The 22,144-nt window shown below is 42.6% G+C and overlaps 3 protein-coding genes across 3 annotated transcripts; all 3 read left to right on the top strand.

Annotated features, from left to right (window-relative positions):
* The first annotated feature begins 549 nt into the window (after positions 1–549).
* On the top strand, positions 550–3,653 carry LOC111980048 (keratin, type I cytoskeletal 50 kDa). The gene is made up of 7 exons (XM_024010721.2): positions 550–1,051; positions 1,961–2,043; positions 2,294–2,450; positions 2,586–2,747; positions 2,861–2,986; positions 3,093–3,313; positions 3,424–3,653. The coding sequence occupies exons 1-7, from the start codon at positions 614–616 to the stop codon at positions 3,548–3,550; spliced, it is 1,314 nt and encodes a 437-aa protein (XP_023866489.1). The 5' UTR covers positions 550–613; the 3' UTR covers positions 3,551–3,653.
* A 3,431-nt stretch (positions 3,654–7,084) lies between these two features.
* Positions 7,085–10,931, top strand: LOC111980309 (keratin, type I cytoskeletal 50 kDa-like). Its single transcript, XM_024011032.2, has 7 exons — positions 7,085–7,544; positions 8,771–8,853; positions 9,010–9,166; positions 9,249–9,413; positions 9,531–9,656; positions 9,781–10,004; positions 10,138–10,931. The coding sequence occupies exons 1-7, from the start codon at positions 7,131–7,133 to the stop codon at positions 10,226–10,228; spliced, it is 1,260 nt and encodes a 419-aa protein (XP_023866800.1). The 5' UTR covers positions 7,085–7,130; the 3' UTR covers positions 10,229–10,931.
* Positions 10,932–18,397: 7,466 nt separating this feature from the next.
* LOC111979931 (keratin, type I cytoskeletal 13-like) lies at positions 18,398–20,998 on the top strand. Its single transcript, XM_024010626.2, has 7 exons — positions 18,398–18,985; positions 19,104–19,186; positions 19,417–19,573; positions 19,799–19,960; positions 20,077–20,202; positions 20,292–20,512; positions 20,762–20,998. Exons 1-7 carry the CDS (start codon positions 18,461–18,463, stop codon positions 20,889–20,891), a joined length of 1,404 nt encoding a protein of 467 aa, XP_023866394.1. The 5' UTR covers positions 18,398–18,460; the 3' UTR covers positions 20,892–20,998.
* The last annotated feature ends 1,146 nt before the right edge of the window (positions 20,999–22,144 follow it).

Genomic DNA, 22,144 nt, shown 5'->3' with positions numbered 1-22,144 from the left:
GTGTTCTTTTGCCCATCTTAATMTTTTCTTTTTATTGGCCAGTCTGAGATATGGCTTTTTCTTTGCAACTCTACCTAGAAGGCCAGGCCTCTGTACGCCTATCTAGATATTCCATTAAAAATCAGCCATTTCCAGCTACAATAGTCATTTACAACATTAACAATGTCTACACCGTATTTCTGATTTATGTTATTTTAATGGAGAAATAAATTGCTTTTCTTTCAAAAACAAGGACATTTCTAAGTGACCCCAAACTTTTGAACAGTAGTGTAGGTTATAATCAGAATAATCAGTTAAGTCCTGAAGGAAATAGCAACTTAAAAGTGTGGCCAATTGCTCGATTCTTCTAAAACTATAGGTGCAGTGTATGGACAAAGATTAAAAGCAAAGGCTCATGTTCCCTAAACAAGGACCAAACCCTATGCTTTATTGACATGTTTCTTATTTCTTCCCTGAGTTACCGGCCGTGTGCTGTATGGATGGAATTTCCCACACATTCACCTGTGTATAAACCTCAAACCCCCCTCTCCCTCCCTCATTGTCTGGCATAAAAGGAGCCGTGTCCAACCGCTCTGCACTCGTTCCCCTCCAGCCCGAGCAGTAGGACAGCACCATGACCTCCTTCTCAAACCGCAGCTTTGTGGCCTCTGGTGGATCCATGAGAATGGGCTATCCTCGCTATTCCGGTGGTAGCATGGGAGGTGGACAGATCAGCGCCATGAGGGCCGGCAGCGTGTACGGGGATGCAGGTGGCTCCGGGGTGCGCATCTCCAATGCCTCTAACACTTACTCTGCTGGTGGTGGTTTTGGCATGGGTGGTGGGGCTGGTGGCTTCAACGTGTCTGACTCTGTCGATGTGAACGAGAACAAGAAATCCACCATGCAGAACCTGAACGACCGTCTGGCCACTTACCTGGACAAGGTCCGCTCCCTGGAGACGGCCAACGCTGATCTGGAGCACAAGATCKGCATGTTCCTGGTGGCCAAGACCAAGACAGAATTTCATGACTGCACTGCCTTCAAGGTCACCATCCATGAGCTCCAAGACAGGGTAAGGCCACCAATTCCAGGCTGAGATACTATAAAATTAACATCTGGCAGAAAGTGCTATATAGCAAAGAAGTAACATTGTACACAGGAAGACAGATTAGTGTAAAGTCCATATGAAAATGAGAGGTCAGTTTAAAGCAAATGCACACTGGGTTTTTTCAATGACAAACAAAAAAATAAAATTCTGTCGGCAGAACAACGTAATGGTTTATTTATTTTTAAGGGTGTTGTTGTGGAGGGGTGCAGTCAGTTTTTCAGGAACGGGCAGTTGCTCAGATTTGACTACTTGTCCCAATAATGCCCAATGTTTGTGAATATGAGCTGCATCAGCTGAAAGATATTCCAGACAAAGTTTCYCGTAAGGAGTTTTTTTTGTCTTGTGTCTCGAGCCACACCCAAACAGAGCTCCGCAGAGGCAAAACGTTTTCACTAAGGATGAGGGTGTATTTAGAAAGGGAGACTTCAATATTTACCTGAAGAATAAATGTACGCTAGATTTTCACATTTTAGTTCAGCTGTCAGTATGTGCATTATAGCTAGTTTTGCTAACATGCTTATCAGTTGCATGTAAGCAGATACATTTTTGTCCAGTGCAACCACAAAGCCTACATAGAAATGCCTCTTTCACAATAGAATGTTCCTATTTTTTGACCTATAGTGATCAACTTTCCATCAGATGATCGCAGCTATTTTCAATCGCCATTTTACCCTCCGCTGTCTTCTATTCCATTGTGAAGCTTTCACTGTGGTGTATTTACAGAGCTTTGTTCTCTTAACGTCGGATACACACCACTACACCCACTACACACTGCCAAACAATGCTTCTGGTCCACAGAAAAATGTCTATGTGAAATCTGATCTCAGTAATCCACCCATAAAACCGGAGACATACCTCTGTGCCCTCTTTCAGATCGTTGATGCCACTCATTTGAATGGAGGAATCCACCTGGCCATTGACAACGCTAAGCTGGCCACAGATGACTTTCAAGCAAAGTGAGTCTGAGAATAACTGATACAGAACAACTACAGGGTGGGACTAAAAGACATTTCATGTTGTGCCTCTATAGATTATTCTCAAAATGTGTTATACAATAATGTTGAAATCAATCACTAATTTAGACAATAAACATACAGCACATATGGCAGAAAAATATCATCTTTGTTTGCATAAATGATCAGTAAGATAAAATAGCTGACATGAAAAAAAGTTAGAACTAAGAACCTTGTTGATGCTGTTACAAAGGTATGAGAAGGAGCTGGCTATGAGGCAGGCTGTGGAGGCCGACATCAATGGGCTGAGGAGGGTGCTGGACGAGCTGACCATGGCCAGATCTGACCTGGAGATGCAGATTGAGGGGCTTAGAGAGGAGTTGACCCACCTCAAGATGAACCACGAGGAGGTGGGTTTGACAAAGACCTCAAGCAGAGGCTATGGGGTGAACGCTGCTATGATTCAACATTAGGCTACTATGTTTGATTGAACAGGATTGAAGGATTGAATATTGACCAGATATATGTTAATGCTTTCTTCCCAGGACCTCTTGGCCATGCATAATCAGATGAGCGGCCAGGTCAACGTGGAGGTGGACGCTGCACCACAGGAAGACCTCACCAAAGTCATGGCTGAAATCCGCGACCACTACGAGGCCATCGCTAACAAGAACTGTAAAGATCTGGAGGGCTGGTTCAATGCCAAGGTTATACTGCATCCTTTCTTTTTGGCCAATGACATGTTTATGTTTTCCAGTTATAGTCTTCAGTGAATGTAATCAGTAATGACCCYCTACGGTATGCTGTCTTTCATTCACAGTCAGAAGAAATCAACAATGTCGTGGCAGTCAGCACAGAGACCCTCCAATCATCCAGATCTGAAATCACTGAAGTTAAGCGCACACTGCAAAGTCTAGAAATCGAACTCCAATCCCAACTCAGCATGGTGAGATAAACAAAAAATACAAAGTAGAAAAATTGTATACCTATGCACTTACATCCAGTCATCTATAAAAGTTTATTTTTCTCTCTTTCTTACTTATTCCTGTCAGAAAGCATCCCTGGAAGGCACCCTGGCTGATACACAGAGCCGCTATGCCAATATGCTAGCCGGCTACCAGAGRCAGGTGACCAGCCTGGAGGACCAGCTTGGTCATCTTCGTGCTGACCTGGACCGCCAGGGCCAACAGTACAGAATGCTACTGGACATCAAGACCAGGTTGGAGATGGAGATCGCTGAGTACAGGAGGCTGCTTGATGGAGAGTTTTCCAGGTGAGCCTGGATCTTTACACAAATCATTGAAAAACAGTCTTGAAATGTGTGCGCCAAAAATAATTGAGCCAAAGTAGGCCTTTCTAACAATATTGTCTCTGCCTCCACAGTCCGTCAACCGCCACCACCACTAATACCTTTTTGCAGAAGGTTGTGACCTATGTGCAGGAGATTGTTGACGGCGAGGTGGTCAACTCAGACGCTGTGCAAGAGATCGTGGATGAGGATAAATCTTGAATTGGGGAGCCACACAGATCAGAACACAAACCCTCTGATGCCTGCTGTCAACCTTGCTCAGAGCGATTAAGAAATAAAAGTGATCCGAGGTGATGAAACTACATTTTTGTCTCTTGCGCTTTTTTTAATTTAAAGAAATGTTTACATCAAAACTGTTTCCTACAAAGTAGTGACAATTTTGACAGCTGTGGTTGCCATCGAGATGGTCAATACCAATTCTAAAATGTCAYGAACCCCACGTTTCTTGCCCTTGGTAAATTTGGATAATTTACTGTTATTAAAGGCCCATTGCAGTCTAAATGCGATGTTCCAGTGTTTTATATATATTTCCACACTATGAGTTTGGAATAATACTGTAAAATTGTGAAAAGGATTATAATGGCCTTTTAGTGTAAGAGCTGTTTGAAAAGACCGCCTGAAATGTCAGCCTGTTTTAGTGRAAAGGAGTTTTGGCCTACCTGGTGACATCACTAATAATTAGTCATTAGATTAATAAGAAAGAGAGTTCCAATCTCTCTGCCAATAACATTTAGTTTTCAGTTTTCCCCTCCCCACTCAGACCACTCCCAGACAGTCTAGCAAAATGTTTGTGTCTTTTGGACAATWWTAATTGAAAACAATCACAGTGAGGTACTTAATTGTTAACCAGAAATTATTTGATAGGGATATAAAAATGGCTGCTTTGGGCCTTTAATGCAATCTCAGCCATCCTGTCATAGAGCAACCAGGGAGCACCGCAAATAGCCAGGATGGCAGCCAGGCACCCAGAATAAGTAAGGTAACAAGTAAGTCTTCAGTTTAGTCAGAAAATATGTATGGTCCTGTAAGTGAGTTTGGTACATGCCAYAGACTTCCTGTATTGCATGCTGCAGACAACCGATTTGGAATTTAAAACATATATTTTTTTTWATCAATAGTTTAGTTCACAATTACACATTTTGCTTTATTTGACAAACATGCAGTTCCAACAAAAGTTATAATTATATATATATGAATTAAAATATTTTGTGAATTATGCCATAAAACAATAAATGAATTTTTGTGAAATATCTTTTCAATGAAGGAATACCTTTTCTTTCAGCAAAAACAGCACTGAAATTACCACATTAAAATATTCATAAGACTAGCATAGGGATTTTTCTAAATAGAAACCTCTCCTGTTACAATGTCCAAAAGAAATTGTTGATTGTTTGGAGGTGTACAGTCAACCGACAGCAAATATAATTTGGAGTATTACAGTGGACTGGTCAAGAACATTCTAAATTGATAGCCTATTTTCTCTACTACATTCTTGAATTTTCAGGCTTTCTTAAATATCCAGTTGTGTAAAAATACTTAAGTAAAAAAAAATTCTAGTACCACTTAAGTAGTTTTTGAGGTACCGGTACTTCACTTTACAACTTATATTTCTATCAACTTTGACTTTTACTCTACCACATTCCTGAAGAAAATAATGTACTTTTTACTCCATATATTTTCCCTGACACTCAAAAGTACTTAGCAGGACAGGAAAATTGCCAAATTCACACACTTATCAATAGAACATCTCTGGTCATCCCTACTGCCTCTGATTTGGCTGACTCACTAAACACAAATGGTTTGTTAGTAAATTATGTCTGAGTGTGCCTCTGGCTATCTGTCAAACGCAACAGGAAAATCGTGCCATCTGATTCGCTTAACATAAGGAATTTGAAATAATTTATACTTTTACTTTTGATACTTAAGTATATTTTTGCAATTAAATTAACTTTTGATACTTAAGTATATTTTAAACAAAATACTTTTAGACTTTTATTCAAGTAGTATTTTACTGGATGACCCATTTTCTATTAAGGTATCTTTAATTTTACTCAAGTATGACGATTGGGTACTTTTTCCACCACTGTAAATATCATTGATTGAACATCTTGATATATACATTAGGCCTAAGGCTATATGTTGAGACTGGTAAAACAAGTGCAATAGAGTGCAAATACTTACAGTCTGTTCTTACAGTACCAGTCCAAAGTTTGGACACACCTACTCATTCAAGGGTTTTTCTACATTGTAGAATAATACTGAAGAGTTCAAAACTATGAAATAACACATATGGAATCATGTAGTAAACAAAAAAGGGTTAAAAATATCAAAATGTATTTTATATGTTAGATTCCACAAAGTAGCCACCCTTTGCCTTGATGACTCTTGGCATTCTCTCAACCAGCTTCATGAGGTAGTCACCTGGAATGCTTTTCCAACAGTCTTGAAGGAGTTCCCACATATGCTGAGCACTTGTTGGCTGCTTTTCCTTCAGTCTGTGGTCCAACTCATCCCAAACCATCTCAATTGGGTTGAGGTTGGGTGATTGTGGGGGCCAGGTCACCTGATGCAACAATCCATCACTCTACTTCTGGGTCAAATAGCCCTTACACAGCCTAGTGGTGTGTTTTGGGTCATTGTCCTGTTGAAAAACAAATGATWGTCCCACTAAGCGCAAACCCGATGGAATGGCGTATCGCTGCAGAATGCTGTGGTAGCTATGCTGGTTAAGTGTACCTTAAATGGTAAATAAATCACCGACAGCGTCACCAGGAAAGCACCCCCACAACTCCTCTTCCATGCTTCCGCTAACTACTTGTAAATAACCTTGTTGTCATCATGTTATATCATTAGCTAGATAGCTAGCTAACAAACTGCCAACTTTACCAGTAGTAATTTGRTGGCACAGAAAGAAAGGGAAAGGGTTAATTCTTCAAACAGTAACCTACCTTGATTAATCCCACACCAGTGCTACAAATGAACATTTTTTATTTAGAATCCTGTGTCTGTTGAATGTTTATTGACAGTACACCTCAAAGTACGACTTCTGTGTTACTTTTGTCGAAGAAAATGTCCACAATATAATTTTTTATAATTTGGATTAAGTGCTGCGCCATCAATTCAAAATATTTTATCAATTATGTGCACTGGAATGGCTGTTAAATAAGTAAGCAGAAGACATTAATCATAGTGTTTTAAAAACACATTCAAGCTTCATGTGTCTTTCTGATTTTGGCTTGAACAATGTTCAGTAACATCAATATTTCTTACAAAAATAATCTAGATCACTCAAGGGAGTATTGCACAGAGCTGGAGGAGTATTGTGAATTGACCTTTGGGGGACATAGGAGGCACTAAAGGGCACAAAAGGTGGACTGGTCTCAACTCACATTGCCGCTTAACCTGTCTATCAAGAGAAAGATGTCCAGACTCACCCAGATACAGTACATCCCCCCAAGTTCTCTTAAGATAAGTAGCCTACTACCTGCACCAAACAATAGTACCTGTTTGGCCAAAGATGCAAGTCCTAAGAAAGTCATTATTTTGTTGTGAAACAGGTTAGAATTTAGATTCCACAGATCTTCTATTGACTCTCCTCCCCGCCCGTACTTGATCAGTGAGCCTTTTAATTTGTTTTCGTTAGCTTTTGGCTAAGGGTGGAGTGATTTCACCTTATGTCATCTGGGTAGAGCCCCCTCTCCTCTCCCTCATAAAAAGRCCTGTGTCCAATGACTCTTCACTCACTCTTCTCTACTCAGACCAGACAGCAACTTCCGCCACCATGACCTCCTTCTCCAGCAACAGCTTCATGTCCTCTGCATCTATGGGCTCCTTTCGCCACATGTCCATGTCTAGTGGAGGTAGACACATCCGCGCCATGAGGGCCGGCAGCGTGTACGGGGGTGCCGGTGGGTCCGGGGTGCGCATCTCCAGTGCCTCCAGCACCTTCTCTGCTGGCAGTGAGGCTGGTGGTAGCTCCAGCCTGGCCGACGCTGTCTACCTGAACGAAAATAAGAAGGCCACCATGCAGAACCTGAATGATCGTCTAGCCTCCTACCTGGACAAGGTCCGCTCACTGGAGAAGGCCAACGCTGATCTGGAGGTGAAGATCCACCAGTCCCTGGAGAAAAAAGCCACACCTGAGGCTCATGACTGCACTGCCTTCAAAGTCGTCATCGGCAAACTCCAAAACCAGGTAAGTCCCCCAAAACAATCCTCTGCTAAACAGGTAGCTTCTATTGAACAGAGTCAGACTGTTGTGAAGGGAATGGTAGAGGGAATGTGGAAGAGGTTTAGAAAAATGGGCCTTAGTGTCAGTATAATGGTGTGAGCGTCGTCATGCCCTCTGTGCTCCCTTTAGATACAAAATAATAAGCATTCAGAAAAGACTGTTGCTTGGATACATTGATTTTTTTTTTAAAATCTATTTGAATAGTGTTCATTGACATCAATGGATAAACTTAAAGCCATTTTATGCACAAAATGAAGCACGATGTTTATATACGTCCAATTCTGTTGGATTAGACCCCTCAGTAAGATAAAAGCTGAGTGGGTATTTTTGCATCAACTGCTTTTTCTGTTTCCACTCACTCTGAGCCACATCCAAACCACAGGAGGTTGGTGGCACCTTAATTGGGGAGAACGGACTCATGTTACTGGAGTGGAATGGTATCAAATACATCAAACACAAGGTTTCCAATGCCATTATTATGAGCCTCCAGCCTCCTGTGATCCAAACTGAGTTTCCCTGAGGCCTAAAGACTTATATTAAAAAGGGTTTATTTGGTAAGGGATGCTTCTTTTCTTCTTTTTTTGGACATAAAATACTTAAAAATCTCTAGGAATTCACCTACATGTTTTATTTAGGAAAGCTATTCCCAAGTATTTCCACTCATAAATAGAGAGACACAGTATGTGATCATGTACCAAAGTAATCAAGGTTTGAAATGGTTATGTTTTTGTCAAATACAACATCTGTTTGGGCTTCTTGCGTCAATTTGCAGAGTATAAATGATTTATAATTATGTTCCAGCCCTCTGACCATCCGCTCAAGAAAARAATTGGCCATGCCTTAGGGGTTAACATATGCTTGGTTCTCATTCTGTGTTGTTAAACKTTTGAAAATGATCCAAATAACGCCAGGCACTGTAAAACAAGAGTGAAGACAGGCTACCTGAGCCTGTTTCATGTCAAATTGAATGTGTTCTCTCTTTTTGCATCCCATGCAACCCATATTAGCAGATTTCAGAATAGTTTCTGTTTCTTTTACAGTAGGTTTGTGTAACTCTCTGTACAGTTGTGATCCAGATTAAATTTCTTGCCAATTATTCTTTCCATTTATCCCAACATTTGTGATTGGCATTGYACCCGTCTTCTTTCTATTCCATTGYGACAGTGACATTCCTCTGTGCCCCCTTTCAGATATTTGATGCCACTCATATGAATGGAGGATTATACCTGGCTATTGACAATGCTAAGCTGGCAGCAGATGACTTTCAAGTCAAGTGAGTGTGAGAATGACTGTGGTATAGCGGTATAATACATCAGCGACTATCCATTAATGCAACCTCTATGAAAATGGGAAAAAAGTGTGGTACAAGAAGTATAGTACAGATGTTGCCAAACAAAAGGCAACCTGTTGGTGTTTTGATGTTACACAGGTATGAGAATGAGCTGGCTGTGACGCAATGTGTGGAGGCTGATATTGCTGGGCTGAGGCGGGTGAGGGACGAGCTGACCATTGGAGGATCCAACCTGGAGATGGAGGTTGAGGAGCTGAAGGAGGAGATGGTCCACCTCAAGAAGAACCACAAAGAGGTGCGCCTGAATGATTGTACTAAGTACCAAGTCGTCAAAGGGGGGGAGGTTGACACTTGATCTTCTGTTATTTCTTCTTCAGGAGGTCAAGGCCCTTCGGGCACAGGTGGGTAGTCAGACGGTCAACGTGGAGGTTGATGCTGCACCACAGGAAGACCTCACCAAAGTCATGGCTGAGATCCGTGAGCACTACGATGCTGTTGCTGCCAAGAACCACAAAGAACTGGAGAGCTGGTTCAATGCAAAGGTACAATACCAGATCTTTTATTTTTGACCAATGGTATGATCATTTTTTAAACTAATTGTTTCGATTTTTTTCTTCAGTGAATTTGATAGCTAACTATGCCCTTTCTGTCTTTTACAGACAGAAGAAATCCAGAAAACTGTCGCGCGCAGCACCGAAACCGTCCAATCATCCCAATCTGAAATCACTGAAGTTAAACGCATAATGCAAAGTCTAGAAATCGAATTCCAATCTGAACTCAGCATGGTGAGATTAACTACAAACGCCAAGTTTAATTTTTATTTTATTTTTGGGGGTTTATTAACCACCAATCGTCTACAGTATGTCACAGCGCCTATTAATTTCTCTTTTACGTATTCTTGTCTAATAGAAAGCATCCCTGGAGGGCACCCTGGCTGACACACAGAACCGCTATGCCAATATGCTATTGAGTTATCAGATGCAGGTGACCAGCTTAGAGGGCCATCTTGGTCAGATACGTGGTGACTTGGAGCGCCAGGGCCAGGAATACCAGATGCTGCTGGACATCAAGACCAGGCTGGAGATGGAGATCGCGGAGTACAGGAGACTGCTGGACGGAGAAATGACAGGCAGGTGAGTCTGGGCTTCTACACCTCATCCCGCACAAATCTTCCAAAGTATCACATTCAATTGAAATAAAGATTGTATGGCAAGAACAATTGAGCCAAAGTAAGTCTACCTGACAATGCTGTCTCTGACCTTGCAGTGTCTCGACAGCCACCAAAACACACAAGTTGGTGACTATCATCAAGGAAAGTGTTGACGGCAAGGTGATCAGTGTGACCAATACCAAGTGAGACATCTTAAAACGGGGACTTCACAGAACAGAACACGATCCCTCTGATGCCTACTGTCAACCTGTCTTAGAAGCTGTGATTCAATTGGGTTGTGTAAACTTGCATCTTGGGATTTATATAAGCCCTCTGATACCTTCAGAGAGATTCGTCAATAAAACTAAGCCCATAAAACTTTTGTTTAATTTTTGTTTGATTTGACGGAATCATTTTATAAAATCAAAGCTATTGACAACATAGTTGTGGCAATTAGGCCAAGATTGATTATATTGCTGTTTTGAATAGTTGAGTAGGTAGTACCATGATATCTATTGAAATTATTATTATTTTGATACAGTATAGCATACTCTACCCTGTAGAGTTAGGCTATGCCAAACAGATGAGCCTAGATCCTAACATAATATGCACTAACATAATTGATCAAGTCGATTTCACTGAAAAATGGCAAAGGTTTACACCAGAGGAGGCTGGTGGGATGACCTATAGGAGGATGGGCTCATTGTAATGGCTGGAATGGAATAAACAGAACTGTATTAAACACATCAAATTCATAGAAACCACATGTTTGACTCCATTCCATTTATTCCACTCCAGCCATTACAATGAGCCTGTCCTTCTAATGCTCCTTCCACTAGCATTCTCTGGCCTACACACAGAGTAACATTGCATTTTTTTGAACTGCTATTTTTTGCTCTCTACTGTATGTGAAGTGTCATACTGTTTAATCAGAGGCAATGCTGCCCTCTTATGCCATGACATAGTAATGCAGTTCTATCACTTCTATGGCAGAGGGCTTCAAATACAAAAGCCATCTGCCTCGTAGGATATGAATGTGATTCAGTTTTATTTTTCTGGCATGGATAGTGTAACTACCAGCAAAACATTTTGTGGGGTTGTAGGTAGCCCAACAGGTCGCCTGTTCAAATCCAAGGCCGGGCGCTGGAATAAAAGGGGGGAAATTGATCTGGCAACTGGAGGGCTGCTGGGTTCATATCCTAACAATAATCCCCTACCGTACCTTAACCCCACAACATGCTCGCCATCCAGGGGTGCTGCACTGCAGCTTGACCCTGTGCTCCTCTCAACTGTGTGTCTGTATGATGTGTGTGGAGGGTTGAGAAATGCAGAGAGCAGAATTCAAATTCCTGTTGTTTGCTGTGACTACGGACAATGAAGTGCGTTGTGTTATTTTAGGCCTTTTTAAATGGCCTACTGAGTTGAAGAGCTTTTCTGCTCTGGTAAACTTCAAGAGATTCTGAAACTCTGTGAAACTGTGACAGGTACCTTTAGAGTAACTGTCCAGTGTTTCCAGATTTCTATTACATTTAAGTCATTTAGCAGACGCTCTTATCCAGAGCGACTTACAAATTGGAAAGTTCATACATATTCATCCTGGTCCCCCCGTGGGGAATGAACCCACAACCCTGGCGTTGCAAGCGCCATGCTCTACCAACTGAGCCACACGGGACCACGAGAAATATGAAATATGACCTATAATTCATTAGTGAAATAGTTTTCTTTCCCATTATTTTATTAAGTATATTAAAAATAAGCTTTTCTGTGTTGAAATGGTGTGGGTATACCCCAGCAAGAGAATGGTGTGGGCATACCCCAGCAAGAGAATGGTGTGGGCGTATACCGGTCATTAAAAATAGTCATGCGAGTAGACCGCTGATTGGCCAGCTACTCYATGAGGAAATAGCAAGCATTTTTTAAATGTCTGTTTGAGATGAAAGTTTGAGGTGGATTTCTTTATATTTACTTTAATGTGCAATCAAGGCTCCAGGGGACGCCACTGACAGAAAAAAAATATCTGTGGTATATAACAAATTACCAAAGTAAGGAAGTCTCTAATTACAACAATGAGAAGAATATCAATGGCTATCTAGTAAAACTTGAAGCCTGTATTTGTGTTGGCTTACCACARACACATTTGGTGCATGCATTCAACAACTAGAAATTGATGAGCAGGGCTATAAGCCCGCTGTAGGTTTGTAGGCCTACAGTAAGTTAGCTAGCTAGCTAGCCCCTTTCCAATGCTCAGTCAAAGAAATTGAAAAATTATTTGAGTTCACTCAGTTTGATGGCTTAACTTTTAGAAAAATTGACATTGAGTTTTTATTCTTATGTTTGCTCTACGTCACATATATTTTCTCCTCAAGTATGGGTCTAACTTAGCTTAGCAAGCTAACATTACAAAGCTAGCCAGCTTGATTCAACAAAGCTTCATGGCTTAATTTATTAAATGTTTCTCAGAAGATGACGGTAGCTTGTATGAAAGGACCATAAAACATGGCAAAGCAAGTAATATGACTACAGTTAACTACCTATCTACCTAAATTAGCTAACTTTAGCTTTCACTGAACTGCAATTTTTAGCATGGTGCCCTTCAACTGTCATGATGTTTGAATTGAACCACAGAAGTTCTGAAAATGTTTGCACTCGCAGTGGCCACAGATTCAAGTGAGCCCATTGGAGTTTGACTTGTCGGCTAACTCCAGGTTGGGCCCTGGCCCCTGGGATAAAGGGATAGTTAACCCAAATTACAAAATTACATATTGGTTTCTTTACTCTGTAAGCAGTCTATGGACAAGGTATGACAACAATCCATGCTTTGGTTTACAGTGCCTTGCAAAAGTATACCACCCGTGGCATTTTCCCTATTTTGTTGCATTAAAACCTGTAATTGAAATGTTTTTTATTTGGATTTCATGTAATGGACATACACAAAGTGAAATGAAAAAAATAACTTGTTTTAAAAAATAAAATTAAAACAGAAAACTGGTGCGTGCATATGTGTTCACCCCCTTTGCTATGAAGCCCCTAAATAAGATCTGGTGCAACCAATTACCTTCAGAAGTCACATAATTAGTTAAATAAGGTCCACCTGTGTGCAATCTAAGTGTCACATGATCTGTTACATGATCTCAGTATATATACACCTGTTCTGAAAGGCCCCAGGGTCTGCAACACCACTAAGCAAAGTGCATCCCCAAGCAAGCGGCACCATGAAGACCAAGGAGCTCTCCAAACAGGTCAGGGACAAAGTTGTGGAGAAGTACAGATCAGGGTTTGGTTATAAAAAAAACACTAACACAGGAACAAACACCCACAAACCAAACGTGAAACCCCAGCTGCCTAAGTATGATTCTCAATCAGGGACAACGATTGACAGCTGCCTCTGATTGAGAATCATACCAGGCCGAACACAAAATCCCAACATAGAAAACACACATAGACAACACACCCCAACTCACGCCCTGACCATACTAAATAAATACAAAACAAGGAAAATAAGGTCAGGAACGTGACAGGGGGTGAATACTTTCGCAAGCAACTGTAGTTTCCCTGGCACCGTTTCCAAATGCTAACATTTTAGCATTTGTGTCAATAATCCCATTCAAGTTATGGTACTTCACAGTCAAATGTAGATACTTTTGGATCTACAGAGAAATGGTTAATGGGTATTAGGTTACTGACATACTCTTTATTTTGATATTGRATACATTGAGATAAAACATTAGGCTAATCACCATTTAAGAATTTTATACTACTCCCCCTTTGCAGATAGTCAAAATTATATAGATTGCAAAAATAAAAAAGTTATATGTTATATTTWAAAAATGACTGCTTTTTCGACACATTTTGTTTCCAAATGTTGTCAGTTTGATGTCATTGAACTCTGCAGGGCACTGAGATACCATATGTTAGTGTTCTGGTGTACAATCATTTCCTCTGTTGGAGGTTGTAAAACTTAGTTACGAAGATGTAGAAACTGGTTTGTCACCTTTGTCAACCTGATTGACCATGAATAGGGATGTTTTCTCTGTAGCATCATTAGTATTATACACTGTTATGAGTTCAGCGGTTGGCATACTTTGAATAGACAGGTCATGCTTGTGTTGCTTTTCTTCAGGTGTAGCCTGTACAACAGGTACAGTATATCCTACTTTGATGAATGATACAAAAGCTCTAAAAAGGTGTGTGATGTTTTTGGCTTCAAGTTAGCGTCACTCTCTTTTCATTGGAACAAACCCATGAAGTTTCACTTGTTGGTGGAAAACTACGATTTTATCAGATATGGTGCTTGTGTAGTTTAGATATTGCATATGGTTGAAAACAATCTTACTTGTTTTCTTGATCATCTGTTTTCTTGAGTAACTTGAGCATTTCAATTAAAAAGGCAGAGTTCTCATGCGACTCCAGAAATGTAAGGCAATGTGCTTAAAAAATATTATATTTGGCCAACCTTACAGAACCGTTCTAAACATAATAATAAAAAATAAATAAATCACAGTAAACTTTAATAAGGACTTGCTGTAATGTAACGTATACGTAGGGAGTCAGGAGGCAGGTGCAGAAGGTGAGTTTAATAATGAAACGATACAAAAGAACAAACATGAGAAGCTTACTGAATGTGAGAGAAAACAATCCTGCCTAATGACTGAGGCTTACATGAAGGGAGAGTAATCAGGGTGGTGATGAAGTCCAGGTGTGCTTAATGAGGAGCAGATGTGCGCAATGGTTGCCAGGACCGGTGGTTAGTGAACTGGCAACGTCAAGTGCCCGAGGGAGGGAGCAGGAGTGACAGTACCACCCCCGATGCGCGGCTCCAGCCATAGGAAAAAGCCGGCCACGAGGACAAGGAGTGGGCCGGTCCGGACGGCGGAGATGGAAATCCCGGATGATGTTGGGGTCCAGGATTTCTGCTACCGGTACCCAAAAGTGCTCCTCAGGACCGTACCCCTCCCAGTCCACCAGATACTGGAGCCGACCCCCACGACGTTGGGAGTCAAAATGATAAGTTACCTCATCGACCCTCCGGAGGACCTTGAAGGGCCCCACAAACCGGGGGCTCAGCTTCCGGCAGGGCAGGTGGAGTGGAAGGTTCCTGGTGGAGAGCCAGAAGCGATCACAAGGATGGAACACGTTAGCCTCGCTGCGGTGGCGGTCCGCCTGATCCTTCTGACGGCAGACGGCACGCTGGAGCCTCACAAGTGCGGGGTTCCACTCCTCCTCTGTGTGCTGGAATCACTCGTCCACTGCAGGGGCCTTGGTCTAGCTCAGAGTCCATGGAGCCAGGGCCGGCTGATATCCCAGGACAMACTGGAAGGGAGTCAGCCCGGTGGAGGAGTGACGAGGTGAGTTCTGGGCATATTCTTCCCAGGGAAGGAACCGGGCCCACTCTCCCTACCAGTCCTGGCAGTGACTCCTTAAGAACCTCCCCAGCTCCTGGTTGGTCCTCTCCACCTGCCCGTTAGACTCAGGCCGGTACCCGGATATGAGGCTGACCGTGGCCCGCAGCTTCTCCAAAAAGGTTTTGCAGACCCGCAATGTGAATTGGGGACCACGGTCGGAAACAATGTCCTCCAAAAGGCCATAGTGCCAGAAGGTAGACCAGAGAGAGGAGTAAAACGGCAAGATTTAGAGAATCTGTCAACAACCAGAATAGTAGTAAAACCATCAGAAAGGGGGAGATTCGTACAAAGTCTATGGACAGATGTGACCAAGGCTGCTGAGGCACAGGAAGTAGTTTTCCTGCTGGAGCGTGCCGGGGAGATTTGGATTGAGTAGATACCGAACATGAGTTGACATAGTGAGCGACGTCCTTCACCAAAGTGGGCCACCAGTATTTATCGGAAAGGGATTAGATGGTGCAGGTGATACCTGGGTGTCCAGCGGCGAGAGATGTGTGTGCCCAGGTCAACAGCCGATCTCTTACCCCTGTTGTGATGTAGATGTGCTCTGGAGGGCAGGAGCGGATTCCCTCTCTAGAGCCTGGCAGATGTCCACATCTACATCCCAAAACACTGGGCTAACAATACGGCAGGACCAATTGATGGGCAGGAGGACACGCACAGGGCCCTCCATCAACGTGGAACCACAGGGTGGGGGAAAGTAGGTCCTCCAGCATCCTGGTCCCCAGGTGGTGACTCTCATCTTTGACGAGAAGATGGTGGGGTTATGGAGTTGGAGGCCAAGGATGACTTTGTCTACGGGTGCGGTGATGATGAGGAAGGAAAGGCTTTCCTGGTGCTTGGGTCCCACGGTGAGGGTGAGTGGTGCTGTGAYGTGCGTAATTGTGCCGGATCCCAATGGTCACATATCCAGGGCTTGGACAGGAAAAGGAGAGGAGTGCAGGTCAGAAGTTAAGTTCAGGGAGGAGGCAAGGTTGCCACAGTCCAAAAGATTAGGACGTACTCCACAGCGGTCTGGTTATCCTGCTGGAGTTCGAAAAGTCACTTACCTTCCTCCCTGCCCTTTGTAGGATGGTTTAAGACCGCCCTGAACAGAGCCATGAATCTCTCATAGGAACCCAGCTCCTCCTCTCTCCCAGATGGCTGTAACCCACTCCAACGCCCTACCATTCAGCAGGGAAATGACCGTGGCAACCATGGACCTCTTGCTGGTGGGGGCTCCCATCTGATAGACGAAATAGAGGGAGCATTAGAGTAGGAAGACACGGCATTTCGATGGAATGCCGTCATACTTCTCCGGAAGGGACAGTCGGGCATCTCTGACCTGGGCGGACTGCTGGGTAGGCTGCGGGACTGGGTGTCACGAGAATTTTCAATCCCAATGATAATAACTAACAATCAATAAGCTTTGACCAATCCCCGAGGTTTGTAAGACCATGGGTTTAATAATAATTAGGCAAAGACTCAGCTTATGCAAAAGGTTCGTACAGTTTATTCAGAGAACGTTCCGAAGTCCATAATACAAAGACATCCATTTTATAACTTGCTTACTTACGTACATACCTCCACACAAACAGTAGATATCCTACGCACATACATACACACGAACAGTAGGTGAGTTGAATCCTTCCCCAGAGTTCTTACCACTGTTTATCACTACCAAGCCGACAGTTCCATTCCCCCGAGATTAGAGGAACCTTGAAAAGGACTCCCTGTCCTATTCTAAGTTTCTCAGAGTTCTAGCCAGGTCGGGTCAAAAACAGTTGAATTGTTCTCGGTATTTTCTTAGACACACACACTTTTCTCTACCAAACCTTATTGGACTTACGTTTAGTACTTTAATCATTCATTATACATGCTACATAAACAAATAATCACTAWTTAGTTACGTTTCAGGGTGGGATTCTTTAATCATTACCTTTAAGCATATAATTCCCTTATCACTGGGTCACTGTGACGACCCGTAGTAGGAGGCCCTCCGTCAGAGGTATGGAGAACCTCGCTAGTGGTGTAGAGGCGGTGGAGAACGCAGAGGACCTCCTTCATGGTCATACCCAGTAGAGCAGGTGTAGAAGGGGAGTTTATTAATGAAATGATGAAAGAACAAACATGAGCCGCGTACTGAACTTGAGAGAGAACAAAATATTAACTGATGATTGAGGCTTACTGAGGGCTATATGAAGGGAGAGTAATCAGGGTGATGATGAAGTCCAGGTGTGCTTAATGAGGGGGAGCAGGTGTCCGCAATGATGGTTGCCAGGTGTGCRCAATTTGGGTTGCCAGGACCGGTAGTTGGCAGGGCAGGGTCGTGTTTCGGAGAACGCATGGCTCTTGACCTTTTCCTCTCCCGAGTCCGTACGGGAGTTGCAGCAATGGAACAAGACTGTAACTACCAATTGAATATCACAAAAAAGTTTTTACATTWAAAAAAATATATATATAAGTGGTTTTGAAATCCTGTCTACTGTACACTCCTTTACAGTGTAAAGCAATGTTAAACAAGTCAACCAATTCAGTATTCTCTACTCTAGAATCTTCACAGGAACTTTGATTGTGTCATGTGCAATACAATAGATGTGATTTGGAAATAATACATGATTGATTGTTTATGTAGGTGGAGTTCTCACATACAGTAACTGTGTCATCCTTGTCTCACCCTAGTATTAATCTAAAGATCAAGTTAGGCCTCAAGGCTGTCAGGTCATCCTAACTACCAGTTCTACAGTTAGGGATTACCTTCAAATGTCATCTGTTTCTCAACAGTCAAAAATTATAATTATATGACTTGTTTGCATTGGTGACCTTCAATGGAACGAACAGTCTAAAATCAACAGTTGCTTTTGTAGGCTCAACAGGTTTGAATCTTAACAACTTTGGCATGCCTGGCGTGCCCTTTTAAAGTATGTAATTACTGTATTGAGTTCAAGTGTCGTCTGTGTCCTCCTCTCCTCTCACAGCATAAAAGGAGCTTAGACCAACTGCTCTGCACTCACTTCTCTCCAGCCAGAGCAGTAAGACATCAGCAGACTCCACCAACATGTCCTTCTCCAGCAGCAGCTTCAGATCCTCCTCAAGCAGATCCATGAAGGGCTCATCTATGGGTTCCTCGCGTATGTCCATGTCTGGAGGTGGTGGCATGTCCATGTCTGGAGGTGGTGGCATGTCCATGTCCATGTCTGGTGGAGGCAGCCGCAACAGTGGCATTAGGGCCGGCAGCGTGTATGGGGGTGCAGGTGGCTCTGGGGTGCGCATCTCCAGTGCCAGAGCCTCCAGGTCCTTCTCTGCTGGTGGTGGCAGTTTCGGTGGTGGTGCTGGCTTCGGTGGAGGCTCCAGCTTCAGTATGTCTGGTGGAGGAAGTGACAGTCATGTCATCGGCAACGAGAAGTTCTGCATGCAGAACCTGAACGACCGTCTGGCCACCTACCTGGCCAAAGTTCACACCTTGGAGAAGGCCAATGCTGAGCTGGAGCTGAAGATCCGCCAGTTCCTGGAGGCCAAGACCTCCCCCAGTGCTCGCGACTATGGTTCATCCCATGTCATCATCAGTGACCTCCAATCCAAGGTAAGCTTTTGTATGCCAGTACTGTTCCACTTTTATTTCATGCCACATATTGAAAAACTTGCACTATGTATTTTATTTAGAATTAAAACAAAAACAAAAGTATACATTTTCTTTTCAGATACAGGAAGCCATCCGTATGAATGGTGCTGTCCATCTAAGCATTGACAATGCCAGGCTTGCCGCTGAAGACTTCAGAATGAAGTGAGTTCACTCACCAATTTGCCAAATCTTTTGTCCACTCACTCAGACAAATATTGTGACTCAATACCAGAAAAGTGACCGACTGATTCCGGTCTAGTGTACAAATAAAAATATTGATGCCGTCTGTCATGTAAAAAAGCTCACACCGTGAAATAGCTCACGTTCAATGATTACAGAGCAAGTTGAGACACACTGGTACACTGTAAATAATTTAATGTTTTATGATGTAGGTATGAGACCGAGCTGTCCATGCGTCAGTCAGTGGAAGCAGACATCGCTAGGCTGAGGTGTGTTCTGGAAGAGCTGAATATGTCCAAAAAGGACCTGAGCATGCAGATTGAGGGGCTGAGAGAGGAGTTGGTCTACCTCAAGAGAAACCACGAGGAGGTAGGGTTCAACTTTTCCTTTTTCTGATTCCCATACTAGCCTATCTATAGTGTCGGTCTTAAAATAACAGATCCAGCCAGGCATTACTGTACAACATTTTTGTGAGCAAGTAATACATCATAATCTATGTATTTAAATCCAGAAACACTTGAACAAATCTAGAACCACTTTCTGAACCATGATGATGACCTACAGACCTAAATCTGTTTCATTGTCCTTCTGCAGGAGCTGTTGTCCATGCGTGCCCAGATGAGCGGCCAGGTCCATGTGGAGGTTGACGCTGCACCACAGGAAGACCTCAGCAAAGTCATGGCTGAGATTCGTGAACACTACGAGGCTGTCGCTGCCAAGAACAACAGAGAACTGGAGGGCTGGTTCCACGCCAAGGTAATACTGTTTCTCATTATAAAAATTATTCCATAATTTAGGTCCACGATATCCAAAATGTCCCATCAATTGAATTGTTCATGTAAAAACMTTATTTTGGATGGTGTTTTCCACAGACCGAGGCACTGAACAAGGAGGTCGCAATTAGCACAGAAGTTATCCAAACGTCCAGATCTGAAATTTCAGAAGTCAAACGCACACTGCAGAGTCTTGAAATCGAACTTCAATCACAAATAAGCATGGTAAGACTGTTCAAGAATGTTTCAATGTCTGCCACCCATCAGTGAATTTGCACAACTACTTCCTGATGTTTTGTTTTGCTCTCCAATAGAAATTATCCATGGAAAATACCTTCGCCGAGACAAAGAACCGTTTCTCCATGCAGCTGTCGGGTTATCAGATGCAGGTGACTAGCTTGGAGGAACARTTGGTAAATCTCAGGGCTGACTTGCAACGCCAGGGCCAGGAATACAAGATGTTGCTGGACATCAAGACCAGGCTGGAGATGGAAATCGCTGAGTACAGGAGACTGCTGGACGGAGAGGCCAGAAGGTGAGCCAAACAAGCCTATTCTATTAGTCTATCAAATGTTATTCTTAGGCTATCAAGGGTGTTTTGATTCTAAACTTTGAGCAGGTTCTAGGCTAGACTCACTTACTTTCTTAGAAGCAAAACAGTGGACCCACCAGTTTGTACACTACCAGTAGAATCATGTCAAAACCTTGCAAGGTCAAGACCTTGCCATATTGTGTTTGGTACAGTCGATTTTGTGCTCATTGGTGTTTTCTGTTTGGTCCACAGTGTCTCCTCCTCCTCCTCCTCCTCCTCCTCTACCACCACCAGGAAGGTCATCACAGTGGTAGAACAGGTGGTGGATGGGAAAGTGGTCTCCTCCACCCAATCCTCAGCTTCTTCATATGCACGCCACTGATGCAGTACATGAGTGTACTGAGGGAAATACAACAACTGATTATCTGACTCACTAAACATCCAGTGCATATCTGGAAGGCAACAGCAATAAAAATAATACATCTGAAATCCTTTGTTTGTTCAATTACTATGTCTTCATAATAGGCTAAAATTATACTATTGTTTTTTCAAAAATGTCTGCTTTAGTTTCATGAATGATTTCATTTGTGCCTATTTAATTAAACTTCATGAAATAGTTTCAGTTGTGAGTGGTGAGGTGGAACTCGGTGTTAGCCTGRTTACTAAGTATGGGGTGTCACCTAGTGTTGGGTTTAGGGATGCAAGTAGATGTTAAGCAAACCTACATATACATGTCCCAGCACGATAGTCTAACCTATTTACATGAAACATATTTGCATGAAATATGTTATTTCCAGCACTCATTTACTGTGAAATGTAATATGATACAATATGATACAATTCAGGTAAAAGTAAAAAGTTTGACAGCCATTCCCAATCTCCACTTTGTGTCAGGATTATCAGAAGAACAAGTTACTCCAGGGTGGAGTACCACCCAAGAGGCCAGGTATATAGAAAATCAAGTATGAATGGGTAGGACTTAACCCCCTATTGACGCACCGGTGTTTCAATCTAAGTAACATAATTMAAAAATCCCCATCAAACTCCATCAGTTTAAGCTGTAGATATCTGTTGCTTGGGCTTGCATGGGCTGCGTCTCAATCCACCACATCCGCCCTTCCGTCGCCCTTACGCATCTGCAGTAGAAAGTGGCAGATCTACAGCGCTKTRTGTCAGACCAGGAGACATTCCCGAAAATTGGTCTTCTCACAAAAACGTCTGCAGCATCCAAACGGTATGCTATAGATATAACGGAATACTACAAGCAAGCCTGTTTCTCCCCCCAGTCAGAGGCAGCCTGCCTGTCTCCCAGACTCTGACTAGCAGTAACAATCTATCCTCCTCTGTGTTATGTTCAAAAAATATATTTGTAGGCCTAAATTGTGGGGGGGAACACTAATCATGTTTATGCAACCTAATAGTCACCCCTAGAATACTTCCAGAAACAATTACATTTTTATTTCAAATTGAGAAAATCTACAATAAGAATTGGCCCACCCTAGTCATAGRAATGTGACATTGCACAGCAGAAAGATTATTTATTCTTCTTTTTCTTCTTGATTTCAATATGGAATGAGTACTGGTATTTGGATGTTCTGTTTCATATTGAATAAAAGGCTAATTTGAAAGAGTACA

The sequence above is a fragment of the Salvelinus sp. IW2-2015 genome, linkage group LG20, assembly GCF_002910315.2.
Source record: "Salvelinus sp. IW2-2015 linkage group LG20, ASM291031v2, whole genome shotgun sequence".
Taxonomy (NCBI): Eukaryota; Metazoa; Chordata; class Actinopteri; order Salmoniformes; family Salmonidae; genus Salvelinus; species Salvelinus sp. IW2-2015.
This window is presented reverse-complemented; position numbering and strand designations above follow the sequence as displayed.